General features: G+C 49.8%; 1 protein-coding gene and 1 non-coding gene across 4 annotated transcripts; one reads left to right on the top strand and one right to left on the bottom strand.

Moving 5' to 3' along the window:
- Positions 1-26,554, top strand: SGK2 (serum/glucocorticoid regulated kinase 2). Of its 3 annotated transcripts, XM_068987057.1 has the most exons (15): positions 1-136; positions 5,766-5,961; positions 7,270-7,329; positions 7,882-7,931; positions 8,400-8,457; positions 8,666-8,749; positions 9,866-9,997; positions 11,334-11,446; positions 11,620-11,656; positions 12,758-12,844; positions 16,785-16,880; positions 17,823-17,978; positions 21,090-21,179; positions 23,572-23,778; positions 26,206-26,554. In XM_068987057.1, exons 3-14 carry the CDS (start codon positions 7,294-7,296, stop codon positions 23,734-23,736), a joined length of 1,104 nt encoding a protein of 367 aa, XP_068843158.1. In that variant the 5' UTR covers positions 1-136; positions 5,766-5,961; positions 7,270-7,293; the 3' UTR covers positions 23,737-23,778; positions 26,206-26,554. The 3 variants fall into 3 exon arrangements, with proteins under 3 accessions (XP_068843158.1, XP_068843156.1, XP_068843157.1); XM_068987055.1 differs by lacking the exon at positions 5,766-5,961 and having other exon boundaries at positions 92-136; XM_068987056.1 differs by lacking the exon at positions 1-136 and having other exon boundaries at positions 5,898-5,961; positions 9,869-9,997.
- On the bottom strand, positions 17,278-17,349 carry TRNAC-GCA (transfer RNA cysteine (anticodon GCA)). The gene has a single exon. It is a non-coding gene; the product is annotated as a tRNA-Cys (tRNA).
- Positions 26,555-26,578: the final 24 nt, after the last annotated feature.

The following is a 26,578-nucleotide window of genomic DNA, read 5'->3' on the forward strand; positions in this document are numbered from 1 at the left end:
TCGCTCCTGCTCGGGAAGGTTGTTCAAGCAGTCAGGATTGGGTTGTGGGTCAGAGGGACCATGCAGAGAGACTGGAAGGCATTGCTGGGTACGGGGCTGGAGCCCAGGACCTGAGCTGGGACCTAGTTTTTTTCAGGTGAGTGACTCCACCGTGAGCCGGACACCTCCCTGCTAACGTGTTCGTCTGCCAAAACGGGAAACTAGTTACCTAGCTAATTTCCTTCCTAACTATCGTTTTGACTTCCTTTCCTTTCTGACACCCTCCTCCCTAACTCCTTTCCTTCATTTTTTCTTCCTATCACTTCCCTCCCTTCCTTCTTCCCTTCTTTCCTTCCTTCCGTCTCAACTATTTCTCTACCTGTGCTGCCTAATTTTCTTCCTTCCTAACGAATCCATTTCATCCTTGCTTTCTTCCAACTAACTTCATTCCTTCCTTTTTTTAATTAAAAACATTTTTTAATATTTGTTTATTTCAATTTCTTGGCGGTGCCATGCAGTATGTGGGAACTTGGTTCCCCAACCAGAGCTTGAACCTGCACCTCCTGCTTTGGAAGTGCAAAGTCTTAACCACTGGGCCACCAGGAAAGTCCCCCTTCCTTCTTTTTCTAAATTCCTAACTTCTCCCTGAAATTCCAGACCATGGGCTTTGGCGTCAGACTGGCTGGGTTCAAATCCCAGTTATATCATTTGCTGCCTAGATGTCTGAGTCACATCATTTCACTTCTATGTGCCTGTTTCCTCCTTTTCAAAACAAGAATGATGATAGTTCTTAACCCATGGCACTATAGAAACAAAATAAGACCAAAGTGGTATGTAATGTCACTGGCATGTCATTGCAAGGCACTGGCAAGCAGGCTTATAAATGAATAAATGACAGTAGAGTGAAGAGTGTAGCAACAGAAGGGGGCAAAAGGAAGGGGGCTAGGGTTCATTGGGTTGGGGGTGGTCCGGTGAAGCTTATGGGAAAGGCTGGTGAGGACAGATGCAAAGGCTTAGCGGAGCAGACCTGATTGGTTGGTTGAGAGAGTGTTCCAAAAAGAGGGAACTGTGTGACCACCTCCCCCATTCCCCCTGCATCCAACAGGTCCAGGGAGACGAGGGCAGGGACATGGAGTGATGGGGCAGAAGGGTGCACGTCTCGGCTGGGGCAAGTTAGAGGAAGAAGCAGGCTTGAGGGCTCTCAGAGGAACTTGGAGCACCTCCCGAGAGTTTGCAGAGGTCTCTGTAGGTCTAAAGAGCTGGGAGAAAATGCTGATGCTCATTCAACCTCTGGCCAGGAAATCAGAAGGCAGTGCTGCAGGAGAGAAAGATGCTGGGAACTGCTCAGGTGTGGGCGTCACAGTCAAGGTGATGGGACAGTGTGGTGGTGGGCAATGAGCCTGTCAAAGTTCCCACCAGGACTTAGTACCTACATAGTAAATGAACAGCAACACCTTCAGAATTTTTACATAATGGTACAAAGATAAAAAGATAACTAAGATAACCTAACCCCACTGTCACCTTGGGTCATGTCCCTCCAGCCTTTTTTTGGTGGTTATGTGCACTGCGTCTTTATTTTCTTAACAAAGTCACCTACCATTGTTCACCTACCATTTGGAAACCTGCTTTTTTGCCTTGACATTGTATCACATATATGTTCCCATTGCCATTTACATAGGCCAATATGTCATTTTTTAACTGGTTAATTTTCCAAATTATAGATGTACTCTAGTTTATCTTATCGATTCATTCCTCGACTTATTAGTCACATATGTACTGGGCTCCAATCCTATCCCAGACTCTGATCTGGATGACAGAGATTCAGAGTGAATAAGAGTAGTCTTTGCCCTTGCAGGGCCAATGTTCAAGTTCAAGACAAAAAATAAACAATCAAAGCATTGTAAGATAAGGTGTCAGAGAGTGATGCGTTATAAAGTAAAATATAAAGCAAAAAAATGTGGATGGGGAACTGGTGGGACTGGTATTGCAGAGTGTTCAACCATTCTGGTTTGCCCAGGATTGTCCTGGTTAAAACACTGAAAGTCTCACATCCTGGGAAACCCCTAACCAGGACAATCGGTCATGGAAAGGGCCTCTGGGAGGTGATGTTTGAGCAGAGACCTCTGTGATATGAGTGGGAGGCGATCATGCGGATGTCTGGAGGAAGGGTATTCTAAGCACAGGGAAATGTAAGGGCAAGGGGCAGGAGGTCAGAGGGTGCTCTGTGTGTCTGAGGGACAGCAAAGAAGCCAGGCTGGAGCATAGCGAAAGGGAGCTCCTGGAGACCAAGGAGGAGAGGGAGGGGGGAGCCAGGTCACGTGGAATCTCGTAGACTGCGGTAAAGATTGGATTTTAATCCTAAATTTGGTGGCAAGTACGCTGGAGTTTTTGAGCAACAAAGTCACATGATCTGACGTCCAGTTTTAAAGAGTCACTCTGGTTTTTGGTGAAGAAAGATTATAGAGGGCCAAGTTAGAAATAGGAACACAGTGGGAAAGTGAGTGCGATAATCCATGCAAGTGGTGATGGTGGCTCAGGGCCAGGTGGGTGCAGCAGTGGCGTCTGGATATATTTCGTTTCGTTTATTTGTTTGTTTAGCATACATTTGCTTTGCAGTGTTGTGTTAGTTTCTGCTGTATGATGAAGTGAATCAGCCATATGCATACGTACACCCCCCTTCCCCTTGGACCTCCCTCCTGCTACCCCCATCCCACCCATCTGAGTCATCACAGAGCAGCAAGCTGAGCTTCCTGTGCTTGTTTATAGCCCGTGCCCACTAGTTTTCTGTGTTGCACATGGTAGTGTATATATGTCATCCCAACCTTCCAATTCCTCTCACCCTCCCCTTCCCCCACTGCGTCCACAGGTCCACTTTCTACATCTGTGTCTCTAGTCCTGCTCTGCGAATAGGCTCATCTCTATCATTTTTCTAGATCCCCCATATATGTGGGATTTTGAAAGTAAAGTCTAAGGTGATTTTATGGTGTAGTGGTGGATTCAGGGGGAAGGTGCAGAGTTTCTCGGATGAATTTCTAGTTGCTGGTTCGAACCTTTGAGTAGGCGGAAGTACCGCTACGGAGATACGCGTCAATGGAGGAGCAGGCTGGGGAGAGTGGAAAGAATGAAAGTCAGGACTTCCGTTTTGGACATGTGAAAAGTGAGGTGCCTCTAGACCTCTAACTGGTGAAGTGTCAGAGAATCCAGAGTCAGGAGTGTCTCAGAACGAGAGAGATGAGTTTGGGAATTGTGGAGTTTAGTCGACACTTAAATCCGTGAAACTGGTTGCTGTCAACTGGGGAACAAGTATAGAGAAAGGCCGGGCCAGTGTTTCAGGGTAAAAAAGAGGGAATGCAGTAGAAAAGATTGAGAAAAAAGCAGATGGTGAAGCAGGAGGAAAACCAGCAGATCCTAACACCAAGTGGGAAAAGGGGGTCATATCCTCAGGACGCTGAATGACATGAGAACAATGGCTCTGGCGCATGGAGGTTACTGGTCTATTCTTTTGGGTATTGTTGGGATAACAGCCTCTTTGGAACAGCTCCAAGAGAGGGAAGGAGGAAGGAGTAGGAACTGAGTCCAGACAACAACTCCAAGGAGTTTAACTGCAAAGGGAACATGGACATGGGACAGTCTCTCAGGACGTAAGTCCCAGAGAGGGAACTATTACGGTCAGAGAGTATTCTGATGTGCCCCACGCTTGGACCTTGAGGTTACTATTATTTTCATTATTGTTTTCCTGTTCTAAGCAGTGCTCCTAAATGAAGGCTGCATCAGGGTCTTGTCATTGAAAAGAAATGACCTTGTTCTGGGCGTTATGTTTTGTCAACATAATATCCTGCCCATCTGTGTGTTGGTTCAACGTTTCCATTTTCTTAAAAAACGAAAGGCTCTGATACTCTTCACTTGGGTTTTTCTTGGATGACTCCCCCCACCTACATCAAAGCTCACAGAAGACCCCCCACCCCAAGGCCACTGGGCTCAGGTCCCTTTCTGACGAGCCCCCTTGGCCCGAGCTCCACAGATCCCCACACTGTGGTGAATTACAGAGGTCTGAGTGTGGCATGTGGTAGCCACACAGAAAGTTCCAGAAGAGCAGGGGCTGTGTCAGGCCCTGTCAACTCCTTCATTCCCCAGAACACCCCATATAACCTTCTGGAGAGAGGAAGATACCCTGTGAGTGCCTGATTATTGCACCAGGCCATCATGCACCAGGGTGCCACTGGGACCCTGCTTCCTGGTGATACCGACCAGGGTTCTTGACCTTCACAATTAATAGAAATTGACCAGAGACCAGGCAAGAAATTCACACAGGGGCCCCTGTTGCAGCAGGGGGAGCAAGAACAAACAATAGATCCTCTTGCTTGCTCACTCCCTGAGTGGGGGACAAGCTTGTTTCCTGTATGGGTGAGAGTAGGGGTGTGTCCGGGGCTTTCGTGGTAGCTCAGCTGGTAAAGAATACGCCTGCAATGCAGGAGACCCCAACTCGATTCCTGGGTTGGCCAGATCCCCTGAAGAAGGGATGGGCTACCCACTGCAGTATTCTTGGGCTTCCCTGGTGGCTCAGACAGTAAAGAATCCGCTTGCAATGCGGGAAACCTGGATCTGAACCCTGGGTTGGGAAGATCCCCTGGAGGAGGGCACGGCAACCCACTCCAGTATTCTTGCCTGGAGAATCCCCGTAAACAGAGGAGCCTGGTGGGCTACAGTCCATGGAGTTGCAAAGAATCGGATGTAACAGGGCGACTAAGCACAGCACGGGGGTGTGTCCAAGGGTCGTGCAGAAAGAGTAGCTTTAGGTATCTTGCCCCCACCCTTAAGTGGTATTGAGTGAAGGAGGCATGCACAGCACCCTGCTTTTGCTCCAGGCTCCTCAAAAGTGGCAGTTGGATTTTTTGGTCTCTTTATATCCTTTGGGTTCAGAAATTTGCCCCATCTGCCCATGCACACAGTTATTTTTAGCGCCATACAGTTTCTTTGTATTTTGCTGCTAGAGGAGAGGTGTGTCCAGGTGCAAGGATTGCAGCACTGCAGAAAAGAGTGCCAGGTCCCAGTCCTGCTCTGGAGACAGCAGTCAGAACCTGGAGGGCCATGGGGAAGGACCCCTAAGTCCAAGTGTTCAGCAAAGACCAAGGCCAGGCTGACTGAACCAGACACCCAAGGCCCTGAAGCACCTGCAGGTTCTTGGGAGCCAAAGTACTCCCAGGTCTCTGAACTTCATCTTCAGCCCCAGATGGTCTGCAGCGGGCCTGGGTAGGCCCCAGGGAACATGTCTCCTTCCAGACAGGCCCCCTACACACACACACACACACACACACACACACACACAGACTCACCCACACATACAGACTCACTGATAAACATCAATATGAACACAGATCCACAAAGACCACTGTCACACGTATGTATTCATAGACACACACACATGCACACAACATGTTAACATGTATAGAGGTACACACTGCCGTGTCCACACACTGCACGACACAGACACTCACTGAAGCACATCGACACACAGACCAGTCATGTACAGACGCACCGACAAAATCACACAATCACACTGATACACAAATACCTTGACACACAGGGACACACTGATACACCAGATAGACACACATCTCTGCATGAAACGCCTGCACACACACCCGCACCCCACACAGTCATGTGCATTCCAACCAGCCCCAGCATCGCCCCGGCTCTCCTGCAGCTGTCGCTCATGCCCTTCTACCCACACCCCCCGGGGGGAGGCGATGTCCCCGAGGGAACAGAGGACTTCGGTCCCTTCTTAGGCCCTGCTGGCTCCCGCGTGACATCAACAGCTCCCTCACCGCGGCCTGGAGTTCCAAGCTGGGTGCCGGGGCCGGGCCGGCGCCAGGCACAGACACTTCGGCCCTTGTTGGGAGAACAGAGAGGGCTTCTTGTCCACTGTCCACCCTCCGGCTCCCACCGCAGCTTCTCCCAGCGGCCTCTCCGCAGGCTGTGCAGGTATGTGGGGGCCGGGGAGGCAAGGGCCTGGCAGAGGGGCTGTCAGGGCCTGGCCAGGAGGGGTGTGAGCTGCAGGAGCGCGGACTCGGGGCACTGGCTGAAGCCAGGCTGCGCTCCGTATTTGGCTCTGCGGCTCACCTTCTCAGGGCTCCGTGCGGCTGGGCCTCCCAGAGCAGCCTGGACAGGGAAAATTCCCTCGCTTCCCCTGTGGTCACTTTCTCAGCTCCCGAGAAGACCAGGGGATGGTTGCCCCAGGGCCCCCTTGTAAAGATGGGTGGTCTCTACGGCAGCCTGGGCCCCACTGCAGACCAAAGCTGTTATCTCAGGAGGCGCAGTACCCAGCAGTCCACAGGAGCAATCTCAGTTTCTGCTCTTGACTTTCCAGTCTAGGGTGGGGCTGTGGGGTCCTGGGCCTGCCAAGCCAGGGCCTGGACATGTGAGCGTCCTCCACCTGCTCCTGGCCACACAGACCGCTATTCATACTCCCCATTGTTTCATCTCAAACAGACACAGCCAGGGGCTTCCCAGCTGGCATTAGTGATAAAGAACCTGCCTGCCAATGCAGGAGGTGTGAGAGATGTGAGTTCTATCTGCGGGTCAGGAAGATCCCCTGGAGGAGGGCATGGCAACCCACTCCAGTATTCTTGCCTGGAGAGTTCCATGGACAGAGGAGCCTGGAGGGCTACATACAGTCCATAGGGTCGCAAAGAGCTGGACACGACTGAAGTGTCTAGGCTCGCTTGCTTGTGGGTCTGTTCATGATTCTGGCCCAAGGTCCCCAGGGCAGCTGCCCCTCCAGGGACATTAGGCAGAAGTCCTTGTGGCTGAGACATGATAGTCAACACAGCGCCCAACCCAGGGCTCTCTCTAGCTATCCAGGGTGGCAACATGCCTGTATGGGGTCCAGGGGAGCTCAGCTTGCCCCTCACAAGCTGTGGGACCCTAGGCAAGTCCCTTTCAAGGCCTCAGGCTCCCCACCTCTGAAATGGGAGGAAGAGTCCAGACTTTATGCCCTGCAGGAGTCCTTCCAGCCTTGCCCTTTCCAGACATCGGAGCTGCCCTGGCCATCTCCAGTGCTTGAAAAGACTCAGCCTGGGAAGGGCCACCCCTGACCATTCTCCCTCCTTCCCTCCTGAGATGTCTGACTGGAGAGGCTGGGCCCAGAGGACATCATTTCTTGTCCCAGGCAGGGATTGCTGGCCTAGAGCAGGTGCAGGGAGTCAGACAGGGGAGGACAGAGCACCCTAGACAGGCGACACTAATTCCCCAGCAGCACCTCCCTCATCCTGCTCCTCCTTGCGTCCCCAGAGCGTGCCTGATCATTGCTACACCATGGACTCAAGCCCAGCTGGGACCCCCAGTCCGCAGGTAGGTGGGTCTTGGTTCTCCCAGTCACCACCAGGGGGCTCCCTTCCTCCCAAGGCCAAGGAAACCCAGGGAGGTCCTTATCAGCCAGGTGAATGGTCCCAGGACTGGGGCGCCCACTGGGATCACTGTGAGCTCATGGAATCAGGCCATTTGCAGGGTAAAGAGAAAAGACACTTGGGCAAGAGCTTCAAGAAGTAAGTGAGGTGGAAAAATTATGGGATTGGCCCCGAGGTCACCTGTATTCTTGTGCCGGCGGGGCTGCCTCTAAGTCCTCCGACGGCTCTTTTCTGGGTCTCAGTTTTCTCACCTTCACATTTGGTACAACAACCAGCGGCCTCCCAAGGCTATCGTGAGAAGCAGGTGAGATGTGGATGGTTGGGTGGGTTGGTAGATGGATGGAAAGAAGGAAGGGAGAAAGGGACGCAGGAAAGAAGGCAGGCAGGCTAGCAGAGATGTTGGAAAAGGGAGCAGGGCTTGGGCCAGGGGGAAGGGAGGAGGCCAAGGAGTCGGGACCCTCTGATCTTAATCACCTCTTTCTTTAAATATCTTTAGCCCCCGAGGGCCAATGGGAATATCAACCTGGGGCCTTCTGCCAACCCAAAGTGAGTTCCAGTCTCTCAATCCCTTTCTTCCCTGGCTCCCCTCGCCTTGGGAATACAACCCAAGTTCTCTGATTCAGCATCAAGATCCTCTGCCATCTGAGCCCAGGACCAGCCCCCAGCTTTATCTCCCTCTAATTCCCCAGCCTCTTCTCATGGTGAGCCCTGTGGCTGGAATATCCCCCCAAAGCCTGCATTATTAGCAGCCCCCCGCCCTCCAGGTGCTTCTCTGTCTTTGGAAGCCAGAGTCCTTGTCTTCTATGCAGTTGTGTTTGGTTTTTTCCACTTCTTGCCTGTTGTTTACTCCATTGTGAGATCCCCAGAGGCAGAGGCCAGTCTGAGAAGACCCTCTTGGCTGGGAAAACATGGCCTTCTCCAGCTTCAAAGTTAAAGAGAAGCCCTGATTTGAACTAATGTACCCTGTTTCCCAAGCTGGCAAATGCTGACCCCTGTTCCTTCCTCTTACCCCAGTGCCCGGCCCACGGACTTTGACTTCCTCAAAGTCATTGGCAAAGGAAACTATGGGAAGGTGAGTGACCTGTGAGCATGGGAGACCCGGGTTTCCCCCCTTTCCAGCCCCTTCCACCCCCTGCTGTCACTCACGTGTGCAAAGTGGGAGCTTACAACCTGCAGAATCGTGGGCACACAGCTGGAACTGGAGGTCTGCACCACCATCAAGAAACCCAAAGCCCAGAGGAGTAGTCACCTGCGGGTTCTGCATTTGTCCTCCTGCTCAGGTCCTACTGGCCAAGCACAAGTCCGACGGGATGTTCTATGCAGTGAAGGTGCTGCAGAAAAAGTCCATCTTAAAGAAGAAAGAGGTACCAAGGCTTGGGCCCAGGCATCTCCTCTCCTGCCTCTTGACCCCCAGTCTCAGGTGGCTTCCAATGATAGGTCCAACTCTGAGCATAGAGGTGATCGAGTGCAGGGGGGCTGGGTGGGATGCTGGCCCCTCTCCAGGAAGGCAGGCTAACCGCCTCACCTGGAGGGCCTGCAGGTGGCCCCGTCCTGGCCCTCTGCCTTCCCCTGAAGATCCAGGGCTCCATGGCAAACCAGTCTGCAGCCCTGTCAGTGCCAGCCTCCCCACCTGTGCAATGTCGGGGTCACACTTCAGCCTTGCCAAGGGCCCTTCAGGCCACAGCCTTCTGGGAGTTCTAGATGCTTCCACTGACTTGAGTCTCTTTAACACCAACTCCATAAGAAGGACAGTAGGCCCCGAGGAAGGATGGAATGTCAAGTCAGAGGACTCAGTAGAGGGAACTAAGGTTAAAAAGGAGCTCACGGGTCAGGTCTTGCTGAAGGAGGCAGCCTTGAACACAGGCTTTTGATGATCTGAAAAGAGGGCGTCCCGGCAGGGGAACAGGAACAGAGGCCTGGATGTGCACAGCGCCTGCCTTCTTTTCTCTGAGAGCTTGTCCTTGGAACTCACCTATTCAGTCATCTTGCAGCTTTGTTGAGGCTTCCCTGGTGGCTGAGATGGTAAAGAATCTGCCTGCAACGTAGGAGCCTGGGTTCAATCCCTGGGTTGGGAAGATCCCCTGGAGAAGGGAATGGCAACCCACTCCGGTATTCTTGCCTGGAGAATTCCATGGACAGAGGCGCCCGAGGGGACTACAGTCCATGGGGTTTGGTGAAAGAATTGGACGAGACTGAGCAACTAACACTTTCACTGGGTGAGGGGGGCAGGGAATTTGGACCCAGGGCTGGAGCTGCACCCAGCTGCACTGGCGGGGGATGAGGTGGACCACGCAGAGCCCTGAATGCCAGGCAAGGCCCCCCGGGCTTGGCTCTGAGGGCAGTGAGGAGCCATGGTGGGAATTTGAGCAGGGTGGGCGCGTGGGTGGTAATGCGACCCGTGTATGTGTGTGTGTGTGTGTGTGTGTGTGTGCATGCACATGTGTGTGTGCACGCGTGTGCGTGTGTTGGTAACTCCGCAGCAGAACCACATCATGGCAGAGCGCAGCGTGCTCCTGAAGAACGTGCGCCACCCCTTCCTCGTGGGCCTGCGCTACTCCTTCCAGACACCCGAGAAGCTCTACTTCGTGCTGGACTATGTCAACGGGGGAGAGGTGGGTGACCCAGAGCTCTCCATCCCATGTGCCCATGGTGCACCAGGTTCTGGAATGATCTCCCCTCATCCTTACCACAGACCCATTTTGCAGCTGAAAAGACCGAGGCTCAGGGAGGTATCTCACAGGCTCAAGGCTACCCTGCATGCACTTGGCAGAGCTAGGATTTGAAGGCAGGTCTGTCTGACTCCCAGCCATTTTCATTTCTTGACTCCCACGCAAAGCTGTCCAGAATCCCTTCAGTGGACCTGGGAAATGGCAAAGTCAGAGGAGCTCTGTGGTCAGTAGTTCTAATTTAACCCATTTTACACCATAGACCACTGCATGGGAGTGAGCAGTCCTTGTGGTTGTGATCTGGGGCCACCTGGTGACCCAGAAGCACAGCTGGGAAATGCTGGGCTCCCTCCTCTGTCTCTCTGAGCAAGATGGCCCTTCTGAGTGACCCCAGATTTAACCTATGTGACCTCATGCTCTTTAGCCTGATGCCAAGAGGGAAGTTTTGTGTCCTCCATCCCTAAATTCCCTGGTGGAGGTGTGAAGGACTTTTCTTTGCCAGTAAAATAGACCGAAGCAACTGGCCCAGGGGCAGGTCTAACCTGGGCTCAGTTTGACCATCATAATCATTTTAGCATGTGGATTAGAGGAAAAGCACATGTCTGACCCACCCAGGTTAAAATCACAGCTCTGCCAATGATAGTCCATGACTTTGGGCAAGTCACCTGGCTGCTCTGACACTTCCAGTTTCCTTTTCCACGAAACTGGCCTCCTACTTGAAACCTGGAAGGTAGTCAGGAGGATAAAAGAAAAGTAGAGATGTATTTGGAGAAGGCAGTGGCACCCCACTCCAGTATTCTTGCCTGGAAAATCCCATGGACGGAGGAGCCTGGTAGGCTGCAGTCTGTGGGGTCGCGAAGAGTTGGACATGACTGAGTGACTTCACTTTCACTTTTCACTTTCATGCATTGGAGAGGAAAATGGCAACCCACTCCAGTGTTCTTGCCTGGAGAATCCCAGGGACGACAGAGCCTGGTGGGCTGCCGTCTATGGGGTCTCACAGAGTCGGACATGACTGAAGCAACTTAGCTAGCAAGCAAGCGAGCAAGAGATGTATTTAGGGTGTGGCTGGAGCCTGGCACAGAGTAGGGGCTCCATTCTTGTTAATTCACCTTTCCTGCTGACACTTTGCCAGCTTTGTAGGGCAGGGGCCGGCATGACCTTCCTTGTACGAGGGCATTGCAGCTTAGAGAGGGGGTGACTTGCCCATCTGCCTCCAACCCCTGCATCTGAGGGGCTGGAGCCCCCCAGGAACCCGCTCACATGCCTCCTCCCCCTCCAGCTCTTCTTCCACCTGCAGCGGGAGCGCCGGTTCCTGGAGCCCCGGGCCCGGTTCTACGCCGCCGAGGTGGCCAGCGCCATTGGCTATCTGCACTCCCTCAACATCATTTACAGGTGAGGTCTGCTTGTGGCTCAGAGCCAGGCCTGGCCCTTCCACCCCCACAGCTGGGGCTGTGTGGATCCCTAGATCCCAATGAAATCCCAGTGAACTTGGTCCTTCCTCTGCCTGAGGAGGAGGTCCAGCGTGGCTTCAACATCACAGCGCCCTTTCCTTTCAATGTCTGCAGGGACCTGAAACCGGAAAACATTCTCTTGGACTGCCAGGTTGGTGTGTGTGTATGTGTGTGTGTGTGTGTGTGTGTGTGTGTGTGTGTGCGTGTGCGTGTGCACACCTAGTTGCACATGTGTGCTGTGTGCCCATGAGTGTATGTGTGTGTGCATGCATTGTGCATGCGTGCATATGGCTAGGGACGCATTCAGGTGTATGTGTGCACGTGTACATGCATATAAATGTTTGTTGTGTGTTCATGGGTGTACATGTACTCATGTGTTCATGAGTGCATGTATGAGGCCTGTGGTGGGGCAGGGGTACTGTTACACAGAGGCTCGAGGATTTTGCAGTCCTTCCATGTCTTAGACTGAGTTTCCTGGAAATAGACTCTGAACTGGAGTGTAGGGTGCAAAAGGCTATTCGGGAACACTCTCAAGAGCTCCACATTTAAGGGGTGAGGGGCAGGTTTGGGCAGAGGAAGAAGCGCGCCTGCGCTGCTCACGCCTGCTCTGCTCACACCTGCTCTGCTCACACCTGCTCTGCAGTTGCAAGTGAGACCTCAGCTGGTCTTCCAAGGGGGGTGCACCCCAGCTGGGATGGCTCTCTAGAACTCTTCCAAACTGAGGCAAGGATGCGGGCGTCTGCACCACTGTCCTGGCCAGTCATCAGATGAGGACTGCCCCTTGAGAGGGGCATGACTTTGGATGAGGGCAATGGTCCAGCATGGAGGATGGGCAGGACAGCTCCTAAAGAGGGGATCTGGGCAGAGCCTGGCAGTATCCACTCACATCACGACCTCCACCAGCTACCCTCTCACCCAGCCACAAAGTGTGTTTGCTCTCTCGGTCCCCTGTCCTCTGTTAAGGGGGCTGCTGCCACTAGGCCCCTCCAGCAGGGACATTCTGGAACTGCTGGGTGTGGACGTGAGTCTGTGATGAGCTGGGGGCAGACAGTGCGATGCCATCTCCCCACCCCTATGCTGTTGTTGGCATCCAGGTTAGAAGCACAGAGTGAGTGGAGCCTCCAGCTCGGGCTTGTGCCAGGGACACAGACCCCACGGCCATGCCCCGGGTGTGGCATCTGGGCTTTAGGGTTAGACCTGGTCATCCCTTTGGGTCAGATCACCTCCCATGCCTGCCCTCCCTCCTCCACAGGGACACGTGGTGCTGACAGACTTCGGCCTCTGCAAGGAGGGTGTGGAGCCCGAGGAGACCACATCCACATTCTGTGGTACCCCCGAGGTAAGCTGAACCTCCTGGGAGGGCGGAGGCAGGAAGTGGGTGAGGCCACAGCGCCTGACTAGAGCCCCCAGGTTACAGCAGAGGGGCTCACTCCTTCCCTCAAGCACTTCCCCTGAGCTGACGGCACACAGAGCCTTGGATTCCCTCATCTGTGTCATGGGCGGACCAGCTCTGGGGGCTTCTGGGACCTGGCTTGTGAACCCCTGCAACAGTGCTGTCTAACAGAAATAGGAACAGAAATGCAAACCATATATGCAGTTTTAAAATTTCCAGCAAGCCACACTCAAAAAGAAACAGATGAAATCAATTTTAATGATGTATTTTATTTAACCCAACATATACAAAATAGTGGGTTTCCCAGGGGGCTTATTGGTAAAGAATCCACCTGCCAATGCAGGAGACGCGGGTTCAAACCCTGGGTCCGGAAGATCCCCTGGAGGAGGAAATGGAAACCCACTCCAGTATTCTTGCCTGGAAAATCCCACGGACAGAGGAGCCTGGCGGGCTACAGTCCACGGGGTCGCAAGAGTCAGACACGATATTGTAGAGTATTGTCCTCCAATAATTGCATTTTGTTCTATACTTCTCAATATTGTACAATTGCAATCTTTGATGCTTTAAAAAAACACCACACACACACACACGAAAAACAGCATGCGAGACTTCCCTAGTGGTCCAGTGGCTAAGACTCTGGGCTTCCAAACAGTGGGCGTGGGTTCAATCCCTGGTTAGGGAACTAGATCCCTTAGGGAACTAAGACCCAATGCAGCCAAAAAAAAAAAAAAAAATAGCAGCATGTAAAAAAAAATGTCAGACATGACTTAGCGACTAAACAACAGCAATACAAAATAGTATCGTGTCAATGTATAGTCAATGTAAAATTGTTGAATACTTTGTTTTATTTTTTCTAAGTCTTTGATCCAGTGTGCGTTTTACACTTACTGTCCCTCTCAGCTTAGCTCAGCCACATTTCAAATGTTTGGTAGTCACACGTGGCTAGCAGTTACTGTGTTAGATAGCACTGCCCTGCAGGGTGAAGTCCATGTGCAATAGGAGGCCCTGGCCTGACCTGACAGTTAAGATCAAGTGTAAAGATACCGATCTCCCTTCTTCCAGCCACTAAGAGCCTGGGGGGTTAAAATTTGTGAATCTCAGCAATCATTCATACTTGTCTCTTTGTCCTGCCAAGGCCTCCCTGCAACTTTGGGGTTAAAAGCCATTCCTTAAACTTATACCAGCATTGAACCTTGGACCTTGATCCCAAAGGGGTTTCCAGCTGCTTGGACAGATGTCTGGGTCAGGGGTGGGGGTCTGAGGCTGCAGGGCTGGCGAGTCCTCTCGAGCTGGCATGGCCCAAGACTTTAGCTTTTGTTTTTTTTCCATATGCTTAAGCATCTGGGTCTCAGATTTCAGCTGAGCCTCCTCTGTTTGGTTTTAGGAGAGCTGGTGGACAGATGACCTCTCTAACCAGGAGTAGTTTTCTGTGCTTGGGTCTGGGAGGGTGTTCGCTGGACAGAGCTGGCCTCCCAAAGCCCTGCCAGCCCAACCATCCCTTCCTTGGCTACTGCCAGGAGCTGATGGATCATGTAGGAGACATGTGGCTCTAACAGGTCATCTCTTCCATGACTCAGGCACTGCCATGGTGCCGGGGAGCACAGACAAGAGATAGACCACAGTTGCTCAGTTGTTCACAGTTGTTTAAGGGCCAACACATATATTAGCAGGTGTCTTTTTTATGTGTGTGTGGCTGCGCTGGTTCTTTGTTGCAGCATATGGGCTTTGTCTAGTTGCAGTGAGGGGGCTTCTCTTGCGGCAGTGTGCAGGCTCCGTTGCCCTGCAGCATGTAGGATCTTAGTTCCCCCACCAGGGATCGAACCCATGTCCTCTGCATTGGAAGGAGAACTCTTGGCCACTGGACCATCAAGAAAGTTCCTCACCTGTGTCCTTAACACAGCCATTAGGGAGAGATTCTGCAGTTCCATTATGTGGGATAAGGACACCAAAATTCTTGGAGGTTCAACAACCTTCTTGGGATCACACATTCAGTGGGACTCAGTTCAGTTCAGTTCAATTCAGTCACTCAGTCGTGTCCGACTCTGCAACCCCATGAACTGCAGCATGCCAGGCCTCCCTGTCCATCACCAACTCCCGGAGTCCACCCAAACTCATGTCCATCGAGTCAGTGATGCCATCCAACCATCTCATCCTCTGTCGTCCCCTTCTCCTCCTGCCCTCAATCTTTCCCAGCATCAGGGTCTTTTCAAATGAGTCAGCTCTTCGTGTCAGGTGGCCAAAGTATTGGAGTTTCACCTTCAACATCAGTCCTTCCAATGAACACCCAGGACTGATCTTCTTTAGGATGGATTGGTTGGATCTCCTTGCAGTCCAAGGGACTCTCAAGAGTCTTCTTCAACACCACAGTTCAAATTCTTCGGCGCTCAGCTTTCTTTATAGTCCAACTCTCACATCCATACATGACCACTGGAAAAACCATAGCCTTGACTAGACGGACCTTTGTTGGCAAAGTGATGTCTCTTCTTTTTAATATGGTGTCTAGGTTGGTCATGACTTTCCTTCGAAGGAGTAAGCGTCTTTTAATTTCATGGGACTAGGTCTGAGTAACTCCCTGCCCTTCTCCACACCCATGGAGTCTCTCAGCGTGGCTTTCTCTGTTGCTGAGGCCTCTTTCCTTGGTGGTAGAGACCCCAGCTTAAGAGGTTCCCAAGCCCTTGGGTCTGCAGGAAGCACAATTCTGCCTAAGGTTCTCTACTTGTGTGAGGTGCAAATACATAGCATGTATTCAGCTGTCAGTAGGAGCTCAAATGCCACCTCCTCTTTCCTGACTCCTTTCCATCCCTCCGTTACTAAGGTTACCTGTGCAAATATGGGCCACACTGACTTATACTTCATCGGTGAGTCTTCCAACTGCCCTGTGAGTATCCCCAGGGCTTTCCTAGTTCCAAGACATCACTTGGATGCTTTTGAGCAAATTAAAGGCACTCCCTTTGGGCAGACTAATTAGAAAACGTTTCCCGTTTATTTATTTTGTAATTTTGTATTTTATTTTATTTGTGGTTGCTGCTCATTACTGCGCATGGGCTTTCTCTAGTTGCAGCAAGCAGGGGCTACTCTTCATTGTGGTGCTTGGGCTTCTCATTGGGGTGACTTCTCTTGTTGCAGAGCCCTGGCCCTAGGGCACATGGGCTCAGTAGTTGTGGCATACAGTCTTAGTTGCCCTGTAGCATGTAGGATCTTAGTTCCTGGACCAGGTATTGAACCTGTGTCCTCTGCACTGGCAGGTGAATTCTTAATCACTGGATCACCAGGGAAGCCCCAAGTTTTCCCGTTAAACATATGTGAGTTTCTGGATGGGGATTCCTAAGTGCAGCTAGTGGTAAAGAACCTGCCTGCCAATGCAGGAGACATAAGAGATGTGGTTTGATCCCTGGGTCAGGAAGATCTCCTGGAGGAGGGCATGGTAACCCACTCCAGTATTCTTACCTGGAGAATCCCATGAACAGAGGAACCTGGAGGGCTACAGTCCATAGGGTCACAAAGAGTCAGACATGACTGAAGCAACTTAGCACACATGCACACAAGTTGCCAGATACAGTCTTGTACTAGGGTTGTGGCTTGGTGAGTTGATCACAGTCCGGCTTGCAACCCCCTTTACCCCTTTGGCTGGTGCTTTTGTGTGGCGCACAACATATACATCTGTACAGGGCAGTCCAGCCAGATTTCCTCCACGTCCTCAGCACACTGGCAAAGGGTCCTGCACAAAGCAGGTCTTTGGTGAACTGACGCTGAATGAACACATGCACAGCTAAGTAAATATCACAGAAGAAGCAGCTTCTGGTGATCTTTTCCTCCAAGTGCCTTGCTTACAAATGGGGAGATGGAAGCTGAGTGTCTTTCAAATAAGTGTGTTTTCTCTCAACAGTACTTGGCTCCAGAAGTGCTCCGTAAGGAGCCTTACGATCGGGCAGTGGATTGGTGGTGCTTGGGAGCAGTGCTCTATGAGATGCTACACGGCCTGGTGAGTGGGGTAGAGCTGATTCTGGAAGAGATGGGGGTGGATCTCTCCCTTGTGTGGCCTCCTCAGGCTCCTCAAGGAGTTGAATGAGCCACCTCTTCTCTACAAGCCCAAAAAGGGTGGTGCAAACATGGATACAAGGATAAAGTATATTTTTTTCAATAAAGTCAGTTCCACACTTTATAATAAACTATCTCATGTGTTACTCCTTTCGTGCCTCAAAACAGCCTTTGGACGTGGGCACTGCAGGAAATGGGGTTGTTATTTTGTGTGTGTTAGTCGCTCAGTCGTGCCCGACTCTTTGCGACCCCATGGACTGCAATCCACCAGGTTCCTCTGTCCATGAGATTTTCCAGGCAAGGATACTGGAGTGGGTTGCCATTTCCTTCTCCAGGGGATCTTCCCAACCCAGGGATTGAACCCGGGTCTCCTGCACTGCAGGCAGATGCTTTACCGACTGAGCTACAAGGGAAGCCCCTAAGAGGGAAACTGAGGCTCAAAGAGGTCACAGTCCTGGGAGGTGGTAGAACTAGTCCTTGGATCCAATCCTAGACTGCCTGCGCTTCTCATCTGAAAAATGACAACATGTCTCATAACCATCATATGAGGCTGGAATAAAATGATCATGAGAAACTGTTAACTTTGGAAAGTGCGAAGTTGGTGCACAAGCTTGATTAAGAGACGTGGGATAGAGGGGGCACCGGGAGAGGTCCACAAGCCTCACACTGGAGGGGAGAGACTTCTCGGCCTTCCCAGCAGCCTCTCCGCTGTGCTGGATGCCCAGAGGCCTCTGTCTTTCTCCACTGTGCCACGTGAGCCATGGCGCAAGACACAAGTCTGGCTGAATCCTTCCAGCTGCACCCCCGCTTTGCTCCAAGTGTCTCTGAGAACTGTGCCCACTTAAGCATGGATGACCCTCCCATCCCTCTGCCTCTCTCTCACCAGCCGCCCTTCTACAGCCAAGACGTATCCCAGATGTACGAGAACATTCTGCACCAGCCGCTACGGATTCCCGGGGGCCGGACGGTGGCCGCCTGCGACCTCCTGCAAGCCCTGCTCCACAAAGACCAGAGGCAGCGGCTGGGCTCCAAAACAGACTTTGTAGGTGACTTGCCAGCAGAGCGCTGGGCTCTCAGCCTCCTGCTGAGGCAGCCCGGAAGCAGTGTCTTGCATCCAGCAGTTCCCTAGAGCCAGGCACTGCTAATTCACCTGTTCAGAGATTCACAGCTGCTGCTGTTTATTTCCTTCAATCTAACACTTCTAGTCAACCAATATTTATGGAGCACCTATTATGTGCTGGGCTTTGAGCTAAATGCTAGGGATTTGTTAGACTGGGTCTCTGCCCTTAAGTTTATGAGGTAAAGGCAGACACACAAACATAAATTATTACAGAGTGTGACTATGCTAAGAGGCCAGACAAGAATTCAGGCAAGGCTTTACAGGGACTTGTGCGGTAAGATGAGGGAGCAGAAATAAGTAATACGTGCCCTTGTTGGCTTTCCAAGGAGGGCGGACTGATTCATTATATGGGGTGAGGGTAAGGGCAGATCTGGGGGTCAGGCAGGAGAAGTGGCTTAGGTAATCTGCCCACCCCCTTGGTGGTGTTGTGTGCAGGGTTTATGCACGGTACCCTGCTTTTTCTCCCAGCACCCCAGAAGGGGCAGTTGGTTTTTGGCTTTTTTGTATCTTACAGCTCCTAATTTGTCTCAACTGCGCATGCGTGCAGTTCTTTTTCATCCCTTATAGTTTCTTTGTATTCTGTTGCTGGATGAGACGTTTCTCTGGGTGTTTGTCTAAGTGCAAGTACAAACACTCTGGTAAAGGATCCCAGGTTCCAGCCTGTTCCAGAAAGACATGAACAATGAGCAGAGATAGACAATAATGGAGGAAATTCACACTGGCGTGGTCAGGGAGGACCTCTATGAGGAGGTTACAACTGAGCTGAGATTTGAAGGACGGGAAAGAACTGGGAGGAGGCAACCCAGACACAGGGCACAGCGTGTGCAAAAGTCCTGCAGGAGGAGCAAGGCAGGGAGAGATAATTAGATGATTGATTAATCAGTATATGCTGAGCAGGAGAGTGGAGGCCCCAGGTTAAGTTTTGACAAATTCCTCTGGCTTCTGTACAAAGAGCAAACTAAATTGCTTTTCACAAATATCTGAGCACTTCCCCCTTGCCAGGACCCAGGCTGGACATCTGAATAGAGAGATGAAGAATTCACAGTCTGTTCTCCAAATAAGTTCATGGCTTTTTAAAAAAAAATTGAGCAAAATTTTAAAAATAATCATACATTCTCTACTCAACAAAAGGTCATTTGGATTTATAAGAAGATCACAGTACTTTTCTCCATAGAAGTTTGTTCTTCTAGCATAGTAGTTGCGATTGCATGAACTGTGAGACAGACTGCCTGGATTCAGATCCTTTCTCCACAAGCACTCAGTTCCGTTCAGTTCAGTTCAGTCACTCAGTCGTGTCTGACTCTGCGACCCCATGAATCGCAGCACGCCAGGCCTCCCTGTCCATCACCAACTCCCGGAGTTCACTCAGACTCACATCCATCGAGTCAGTGATGCCATCCAGCCATCTCATCCTCTGTCGTCCCCTTCTCCTCCTGCCCCAATCCCTCCCAGCATCAGTCTTTTCCAATGAGTCAACTATTCTCATGAGGTGGCCAAAGTACTGGAGTTTCAGCTTTAGCATCATTCCTTCCAAAGAAATCCCAGGGCTGATCTCCTTCAGAATGGACTGGTAGGTGCAGGATAAACGGCTTAACTTCTCTTTGCTGTTGTTCAGTTGATAAGTCACATTCAAGTCTTCTGCAACCCCAGAGAATATAGCCTGCCAGGCTCCTCTGTCCGTGGAATTTCCCAAGCAAGAATACTGGAGTGGGTTGCCATTCCCTTCTCCAGAGGATCTCTCACGTCTCCTTCTTGGCAGGCAGATTCTTTACTGTTTGAGCCCCCTGGGAAGGCCCTGCCTTCTTCTTCCCATCCATAATAACAGCACCGAGTTTGTAGCTCTTATGAAGGTCAAATAACATAAGCAAACACTTAGGCTAGTGCCTGCTGTGCAGAAAGTGCTTTTTAAGTGTACAAACTATCCTATATGCCAGATACCATGAAGTTTAACATTTAAGGCTTCTGCCTACCCATCCCTGGACAGTTTAAAGAAAAGGCTTTCATGAAGACAGGTCCCTCCTTCCCAGAGGAAATTTGCATCTTAAAAAAATGTGACTTTTAAAATAAGATATACTTTCCCATAGATCAAGATTCAAAGGATATTCAGAAAAAGTCCCTTCAGCTGCCTAGTTTTTAAAATTTTGAGGCAACAAGTGTTACCAGTTTTGTGGGTATTCTTCTAAAAATAGTTTGGATCTGGCCTGTTAACAATTCCCCAGGGGATTTAGATACACAGAGTTAGAGAATCATTCTTTGAGAGACATAGAGAGAGGGAGGGCTCTGCTGGAAAAGGCGAAGTTTTTGTCAACATTAGTTTGGATTAGGAAAGAAGCGATGAATCATGCCCAAGGCTGAATTCTTAATTCTGGATCTTTATGAAACTGCAGCTTTTCTTGGGGCTTTACTTCTCAAATCTTCCTTGAGTGAGTTGATTTGGTCTATTTCTCTGTCTAGAATTCTGGAAGAGGGATCTCCCTGGTGGCCCAATGGTTGGGACTTCCTCTTCCAATGCAGGAAATGTGAGCTCAGTCTCTGGCTAGGGAGCTGACATCCCACATGCCTTGCAGCCAAAAAAAAAACAAAACATTAAGCAGAAATAATATTGTAATAAATTCAATAAAGACTTTTTTAAAAAGAGTGTATTAAAAAAAAAAAAAGAATTCTGGATGAGTCAGGATGCACTGAGAGAGTGGAGTAAGATTCCCCAGGACCCTCCAATAGCAGTTTCTGATGTCTTGTTCACTGACAAACCTCTACAGCCTAGTATGGTACAGGGTAGGTGCTCAATAAATAGCTGTGGAATAAACAGATGCTACATGGAAAAGATCTGAGCTTGAGATAACGGCTAAGGGGCGAGGTCTTATTGCAGACACTCCTTTGTTCCAGGAAACCAGCCATAATGGCAAGTTACCTTCCTAGTAAAGATTTTAGGGCTGGAAAACCGGTTGCCAATAGAGTTGGATCTCTGAGGCATGTGGGGTGGGGTGGGAGTGCCAATGGAGAAGACTGCTACTGATCACCTTCTTCCCACAGCTTGAGATAAAGAGCCATGTATTCTTCAGCCCCATAAACTGGGATGACTTGTACCACAAGAGGCTGACTCCACCCTTCAACCCAAATGTGGTAAGAGGCCATCACGTTCTGGCTTCTGGGTTCCCAGGATTGGTGGAAGCTTGGAGGCTACCTGGGGAGGGTATCCTGGCCTGGGCTCTTCCTATAGATGGGAGAACTGAGAGTCCAAGAAGCTCAGTGATTTGTTCAAGCCTACCCTGTAAGCCAGAGGCAGAATTGGGTCTGGAACCCGGAAGTCCTGACTGCCAGTTCAGCTCTGTATGAGGAGCCAGGTTGCCTCCCTTTACTTTCAATACCAATAACCCTCATCACAAAGCACTTTACAGCTTTTAAAGTGTTCTGTGTCATGGAACACACCCAGACAGAGCCGAGTCCTGTGACGATTTTTTTCCTTATGTTTAGCTTTCTTCCTGGTAATAAAAATGACATGTATTTATTGTAGAAAGTGTGTAAAACAGAGACATTTAAATCGTCATGGAGGGGGACTTCCTTGGCAGTCCACTGGTTAAGACTTTGAGCTTCCGCTGCAGCAGGCACAGGTCTGATCCCTGGTCAGGGAACTTAAGATCCTGCGTGCTGCACAGCACGACCAAGAAATAAAATAAATTTAAAGCATTAAGGAGAAAAAGCGTATTATCTCACCACCCAAGAGAAAGCACGCATCACTGGCATGTTTCTTTCAGATCTTTCTTTCTGTTTTTTATGTAGGCCATAGTTCATACACAGATACAGATATCATCTCCCCCAACATAGATCATAATTCATGTATAGATAGATCTCGTCTCCTCCTTGTTTTTGCTAAAACTATGTCATCATTTTCCTAAGTCACATGAGACTATGATTTTAAGTGGCTGTATATTTCAACCCTATGTGGGTAATGTAATTTATTCCACCATGTTCCTAATGGTGAACTTTAGGTGATTACCACTTTTTCTTTATCATAATGGATTAATGAATATCTTTAAGTTCATGTCTTTGTCCAGTTATTTTTTAATTAAATTTTTAATTGGAGTATAGTTGATTTACAACGTTAGGCTAGTTTCTGCTGTAAAGTGAAACAGTCATACATATACATAGATCCACTCTCTTCTAGACTCCACTCCCATATAGGTCATTACAGAGTACTGAATAAAGTCCCCTGGGCTATACAGTAGGTTTTTATTAGTTGGACTTCTCGGACAGTAAAGTGTCTGTCTACAATGCAGGAGACCTGGGTTCGATCCCTGGGTCATGAAGAATCCCTGGAGGAGGAAATGGCAACCCACTCCAGTACTGTTGCCTAGAAAATCCCACGGATGGAGGAGCCTGGTGTCCATGGGGTCGCAAAGAGTCGGACACGACTGAGCAACTTCACTTTCACTTTCTTATTAGTTATCTTTCATATAATAGTATGTATATGTCAATCCCAGTCTCCTAATTTATCCCTCCCCATTCCCCCTGGTAACCAGAAGTTTGTTTTCTATGTCTGTGAGTCGATTTCTGTTTTGTAAATAAGTTCATTTCTATCTAATTTTAGATTCCACATATAAGTGGTATCACATATTTGTCTTTCTGTCTGACTTCACTCAGTATGACAATCTCTAGGTCCATCCACATTGCTGCAAATTGTCCAGAGTTCTGATTATTTCAAGATGGATTCCAGATGGGGAATTACCAAGTCAAAGAATGTGAATATATTTTCTTTTTTATTGTTGAGGTATAGCTAGTTGGGGCTACCCTCATAGCTTGGTCGGTAAAGAATCTGCCTGCAATGCAGGAATCCCAGGTTCGATTCCTGGGTTGGGAAGATCCTCTGGAGAAGGAAATGGCAACCCACTCCAGTATTCTTGTCTGGAGAATCCCATGGACAGACAAGCCTGGCGGGCTACAGTCCATGGGGTCACAAGAGCTGGACACAACTTAGCAACTAAACCACCACCACAACCACAGTTAGCTGACTTACAGTATTATTTTAGTTTCAGGTGTACAGCATAGTAACTCGATATTTGTACATATGATACTCCATACAGAGTTATTATAAACTATTCACCATGTTCCCTGTGCTGTCCATTACATCCTTGTAACTTATTTGATACCTAGTGGTTCACCTGTTTTGCCCTTCCTCCCGCTCCTCTCCTCTCTGGTAACCACTCATTTGTTCTCTGAATCTGTTGTGCACATTTTTTAGGTTCTTGATTCACACTCTCTTCATGTCACACTCTACCAGCAGCGTATAGAGGGTTGATGTAGAGCAGGCAGGGGACCAGGCAGGTAGAGGAATTGGTAAATGGTTAATGGACCTTGTGGAATATGATGACTAGTGTAAATGCATGAAAAAATGACAGTTAAAGAAGGATGACCCTGGGGCACTCAGAGGGGAGATCTAGCAGCTCTCTCAGGGCTCTGGGCTCCTTTGGCAGCTCTGACCCAGTGTTCCGTCCTCATCATTGGCTTATATTCACAGGCAGGACCTGCTGACTTGAAACACTTTGACCCAGAGTTCACTCAGGAAGCTGTGCCCAAGTCCATTGGTTGCACTCCTGACACCATGGCGAGCAGCTCTGGGGCCTCGAGTGCCTTCCTGGGATTCTCCTATGCGCCGGAGGATGATGCCATCTTGGATTGCTAGAAGAGAAGCTCCCGTGAAACCACCAAAGCCAGCTTGAAATCTGTAAGGAATTACCTTCAGGTGTTAGTCACAGAAGCCCAAAGTTACAATGGCTTAAATAAGATTTCCGCCCGCCCCGCCCAGCACATAAATGAAGGATGGCGTTAGGTGATCCAGGGCTGGTACGACAGGTCATCAGAGGCTTTCTGTATTTCCGCTGTCATTCTTGGAAAGTGGCTTCTACTATTAGGATTATTATATTATCCTAAGATGGTACTGGAGCTCTAGCCACTGTTTTTGGGTCCTGGGCAGGGAAAAAAAGGAGGAAAGAGCAAAAGGGCACCTTTACAGAGCTTCCCGAGAAGCCCCACCCAATGACTTCTGCTTGCATCTCACTAGCCAGCCACCTTACCTGCATTGGAGGATGGGATATATGTCCAGTTAACTGGGCACATGACTCCCCACAATAACGCAGGGGTTCTGACACTAAGGGAGAAGGGAAAATGTTGGGTAGGCAACCAGCACCTCTTAACCAGGGGATCTCTTGGTGTTTGGATTTTGATCTCAATGTGTAAAATGACCAAGGTATAACAAGCCTATAAGGTGTCACCCAACATCTACTTTTTTTCCTATGTTAATGATGTCTTTCTTTGGGTGGGTGGTATCGCACATTAGATTTGTCTGCCTGGCATCTTAACCCCAGCCTATAGTCAGGGAATCTCCTATTTTATGAGCCATGACGGGAGGCAATTCACTTCCTCCGGTTATCTGTAGCTGAAAATGCTAGACACTAACTTTCCCCTGGAGCTCGGGCCAGGCATGTGGCCTCAGGATGCACCTGTTATCAGATTTTTGGCTCAAGGAAGGAACTGGGAGCTCTCTTTCATGTGATTGCTGTGATAACAAAACCCACAAAACTGAGTTCCTGGTGTAGAAATGGCAACGATGCTCTTATTGGCAGCACCAGTTTCCTTATCACATCCGTGCTGCAGTGTCATCCCTGGGGATCCTGGGTTCTCCCTCTCTAGTTTTCCCAATGATTTTGAGAGCTTCTGATACTGTTAATCACTCCTTTTTTTGCTTAACCCATTTTTGACCAGAGACATGTTGGTATATCTTTTGTCACCTGCGTGTTATTAACAGGAGATGTAGTATCAGTTACAAAACAAATTGCCAGCCACAGGTGTTAGTTTCTGCAAAAATCCTGTGGTCAACAGAGTTAACTGGTCAAAGTCAGCTTCAGAACACCTGCCTAACTCTGATCCAGTTTCTGAGCTAGACTTTTTCATGTCTGTTACCAGTTTTCATCCAAACGACCCTAAGGTAGGAATCTCCTTTTTACCCATGAAGAAACAAGAGAAGCTGTACCTTTCCTAGAGGTCACAAAGCTAACAAGGGCCAGAGTTGGGACTTGGAGCCATATAAACTGACTCTGGGGCTCTCACATGTAACCTTTGTGCTGGTCTGCCTCTCACTCTGGCTGTAGGTCCAAGCAGCTGCTGCTGCTGCTGCTAAGTCGCTTCAGTCGTGTCCGACTCTGTGCAACCCCATAGACGGCAGCCCACCAGGCTCCCCCGTTCCTGGGATTCTCCAGGCAAGAACACTGGAGTGGGCTGCCATTTCCTTCTCCAATGCATGAAAGTGAAAAGTGAAAGTGAAGTCGCTCAGTCGTGTCCGACTCTTTGCGACCCCATGGACTGCAGCCTACGAGGCTCCTCCGTCCATATGAATTTCCAGGCAAGAGTACTGGAGTGGGTTGCCATTGCCTTCTCTGAGGTGCAAACAGAGTAACTGTCAAAATCTCTAAGCAGAGCCAAGCCAGGAACTGGCTGGAAGAAGCCAGGTAATGGGAAACGGGGTCTTCCAAGAGGAGGCATTCAGTTGGATGCTCACGGTCTGAGCCTGGATGCCAAGTTAATTCTCTGTTCCCTTTTCTGTCTCAGATGGAAAAGAATCCGCCTGCAATGCAGATCTGGGTTTGATCCCTGGTTTGGGAAGATCCCCTGGAGAAGGGAACGGCTACCCACTCCAGTATTCTTGCCTGGAGAATCCCATGGACAGAGGAGCCTAGCGGGTACAGTCCATGGCGTTGCAGAGAGTCAGGCAGGACGGAGCACCTAACACTTTTTACACGACTCTACCTCGCATACCTCTGTATGCTTGTCAAGTCTAGGGCCATAGAGAGCCCAGGCAGGGTCTGTACAGACCTAGTGATTAGCCATTTCTAAAAGCAATTCTGACGGGACAAAATGTGAGCATGTAACACACATGAGTCCAGGACACCCCACACTTGTTTGATGGATTTTATACTGCCTTATTTTGGTGAGGAAATCTTTTCACCGTAGTTCATCACCTGCTTCAGGGTGGTCTTATTAGCCGGGGAAAAGAGGAGAATTTTCATTCTTTTCAACATCAGTGTGTGCTAGTGATTTTATTGGCTTTTCCTTTTAACTCAGTCCCACTCTTTGCCTTACATTTTTGTTTACCCAGCGCCCTGCCCAAGGAATTATGGATGAAGCTGGAAGACCATGGAAAACACACTGATGACACCACAGTGACCTACTGGGGATCAAATCTGGGTCAAGGAGAGCTAGTTACCCTTTGACATGTGCTGAGAATTCTGAAAGAAACATTCTGATTTGATTTCCATCTTAATAGTGTCTGCTAAGAGACAAGTGTGGAACGTGATGAGAGAGAGGCCAAAATTCCCCCAACTTCCCAGAGCAAAAAGCGAGAGCGCTAATCATCAGAAATGGAAATAGTACTGTCAAAGTACACAACTTGCTATGAGTTGTGAAACACACAAAGGTTCTATCTGTTCTAAGACTGTAAAATCACAAAATGTTCACAGGAGAGAAAATAA

This window comes from Capricornis sumatraensis, chromosome 15 (genome assembly GCF_032405125.1).
Source record: "Capricornis sumatraensis isolate serow.1 chromosome 15, serow.2, whole genome shotgun sequence".
In the NCBI taxonomy this organism is placed as follows: Eukaryota; Metazoa; Chordata; class Mammalia; order Artiodactyla; family Bovidae; genus Capricornis; species Capricornis sumatraensis.

Excerpts from the sequence above, each read along its gene's own strand:
- SGK2 (XM_068987057.1), top strand. The coding sequence starts at position 7,294 with ATGGACTCAAGCCCAGCTGGGACCCCCAGTCCGCAG. Across the intron at positions 11,657-12,757 it reads ACATTCTCTTGGACTGCCAG|GGACACGTGGTGCTGACAGA; the intron begins GTTGGTGTGTGT and ends CCTCCTCCACAG. Across the intron at positions 16,881-17,822 it reads ATGAGATGCTACACGGCCTG|CCGCCCTTCTACAGCCAAGA; the intron begins GTGAGTGGGGTA and ends CTCTCTCACCAG.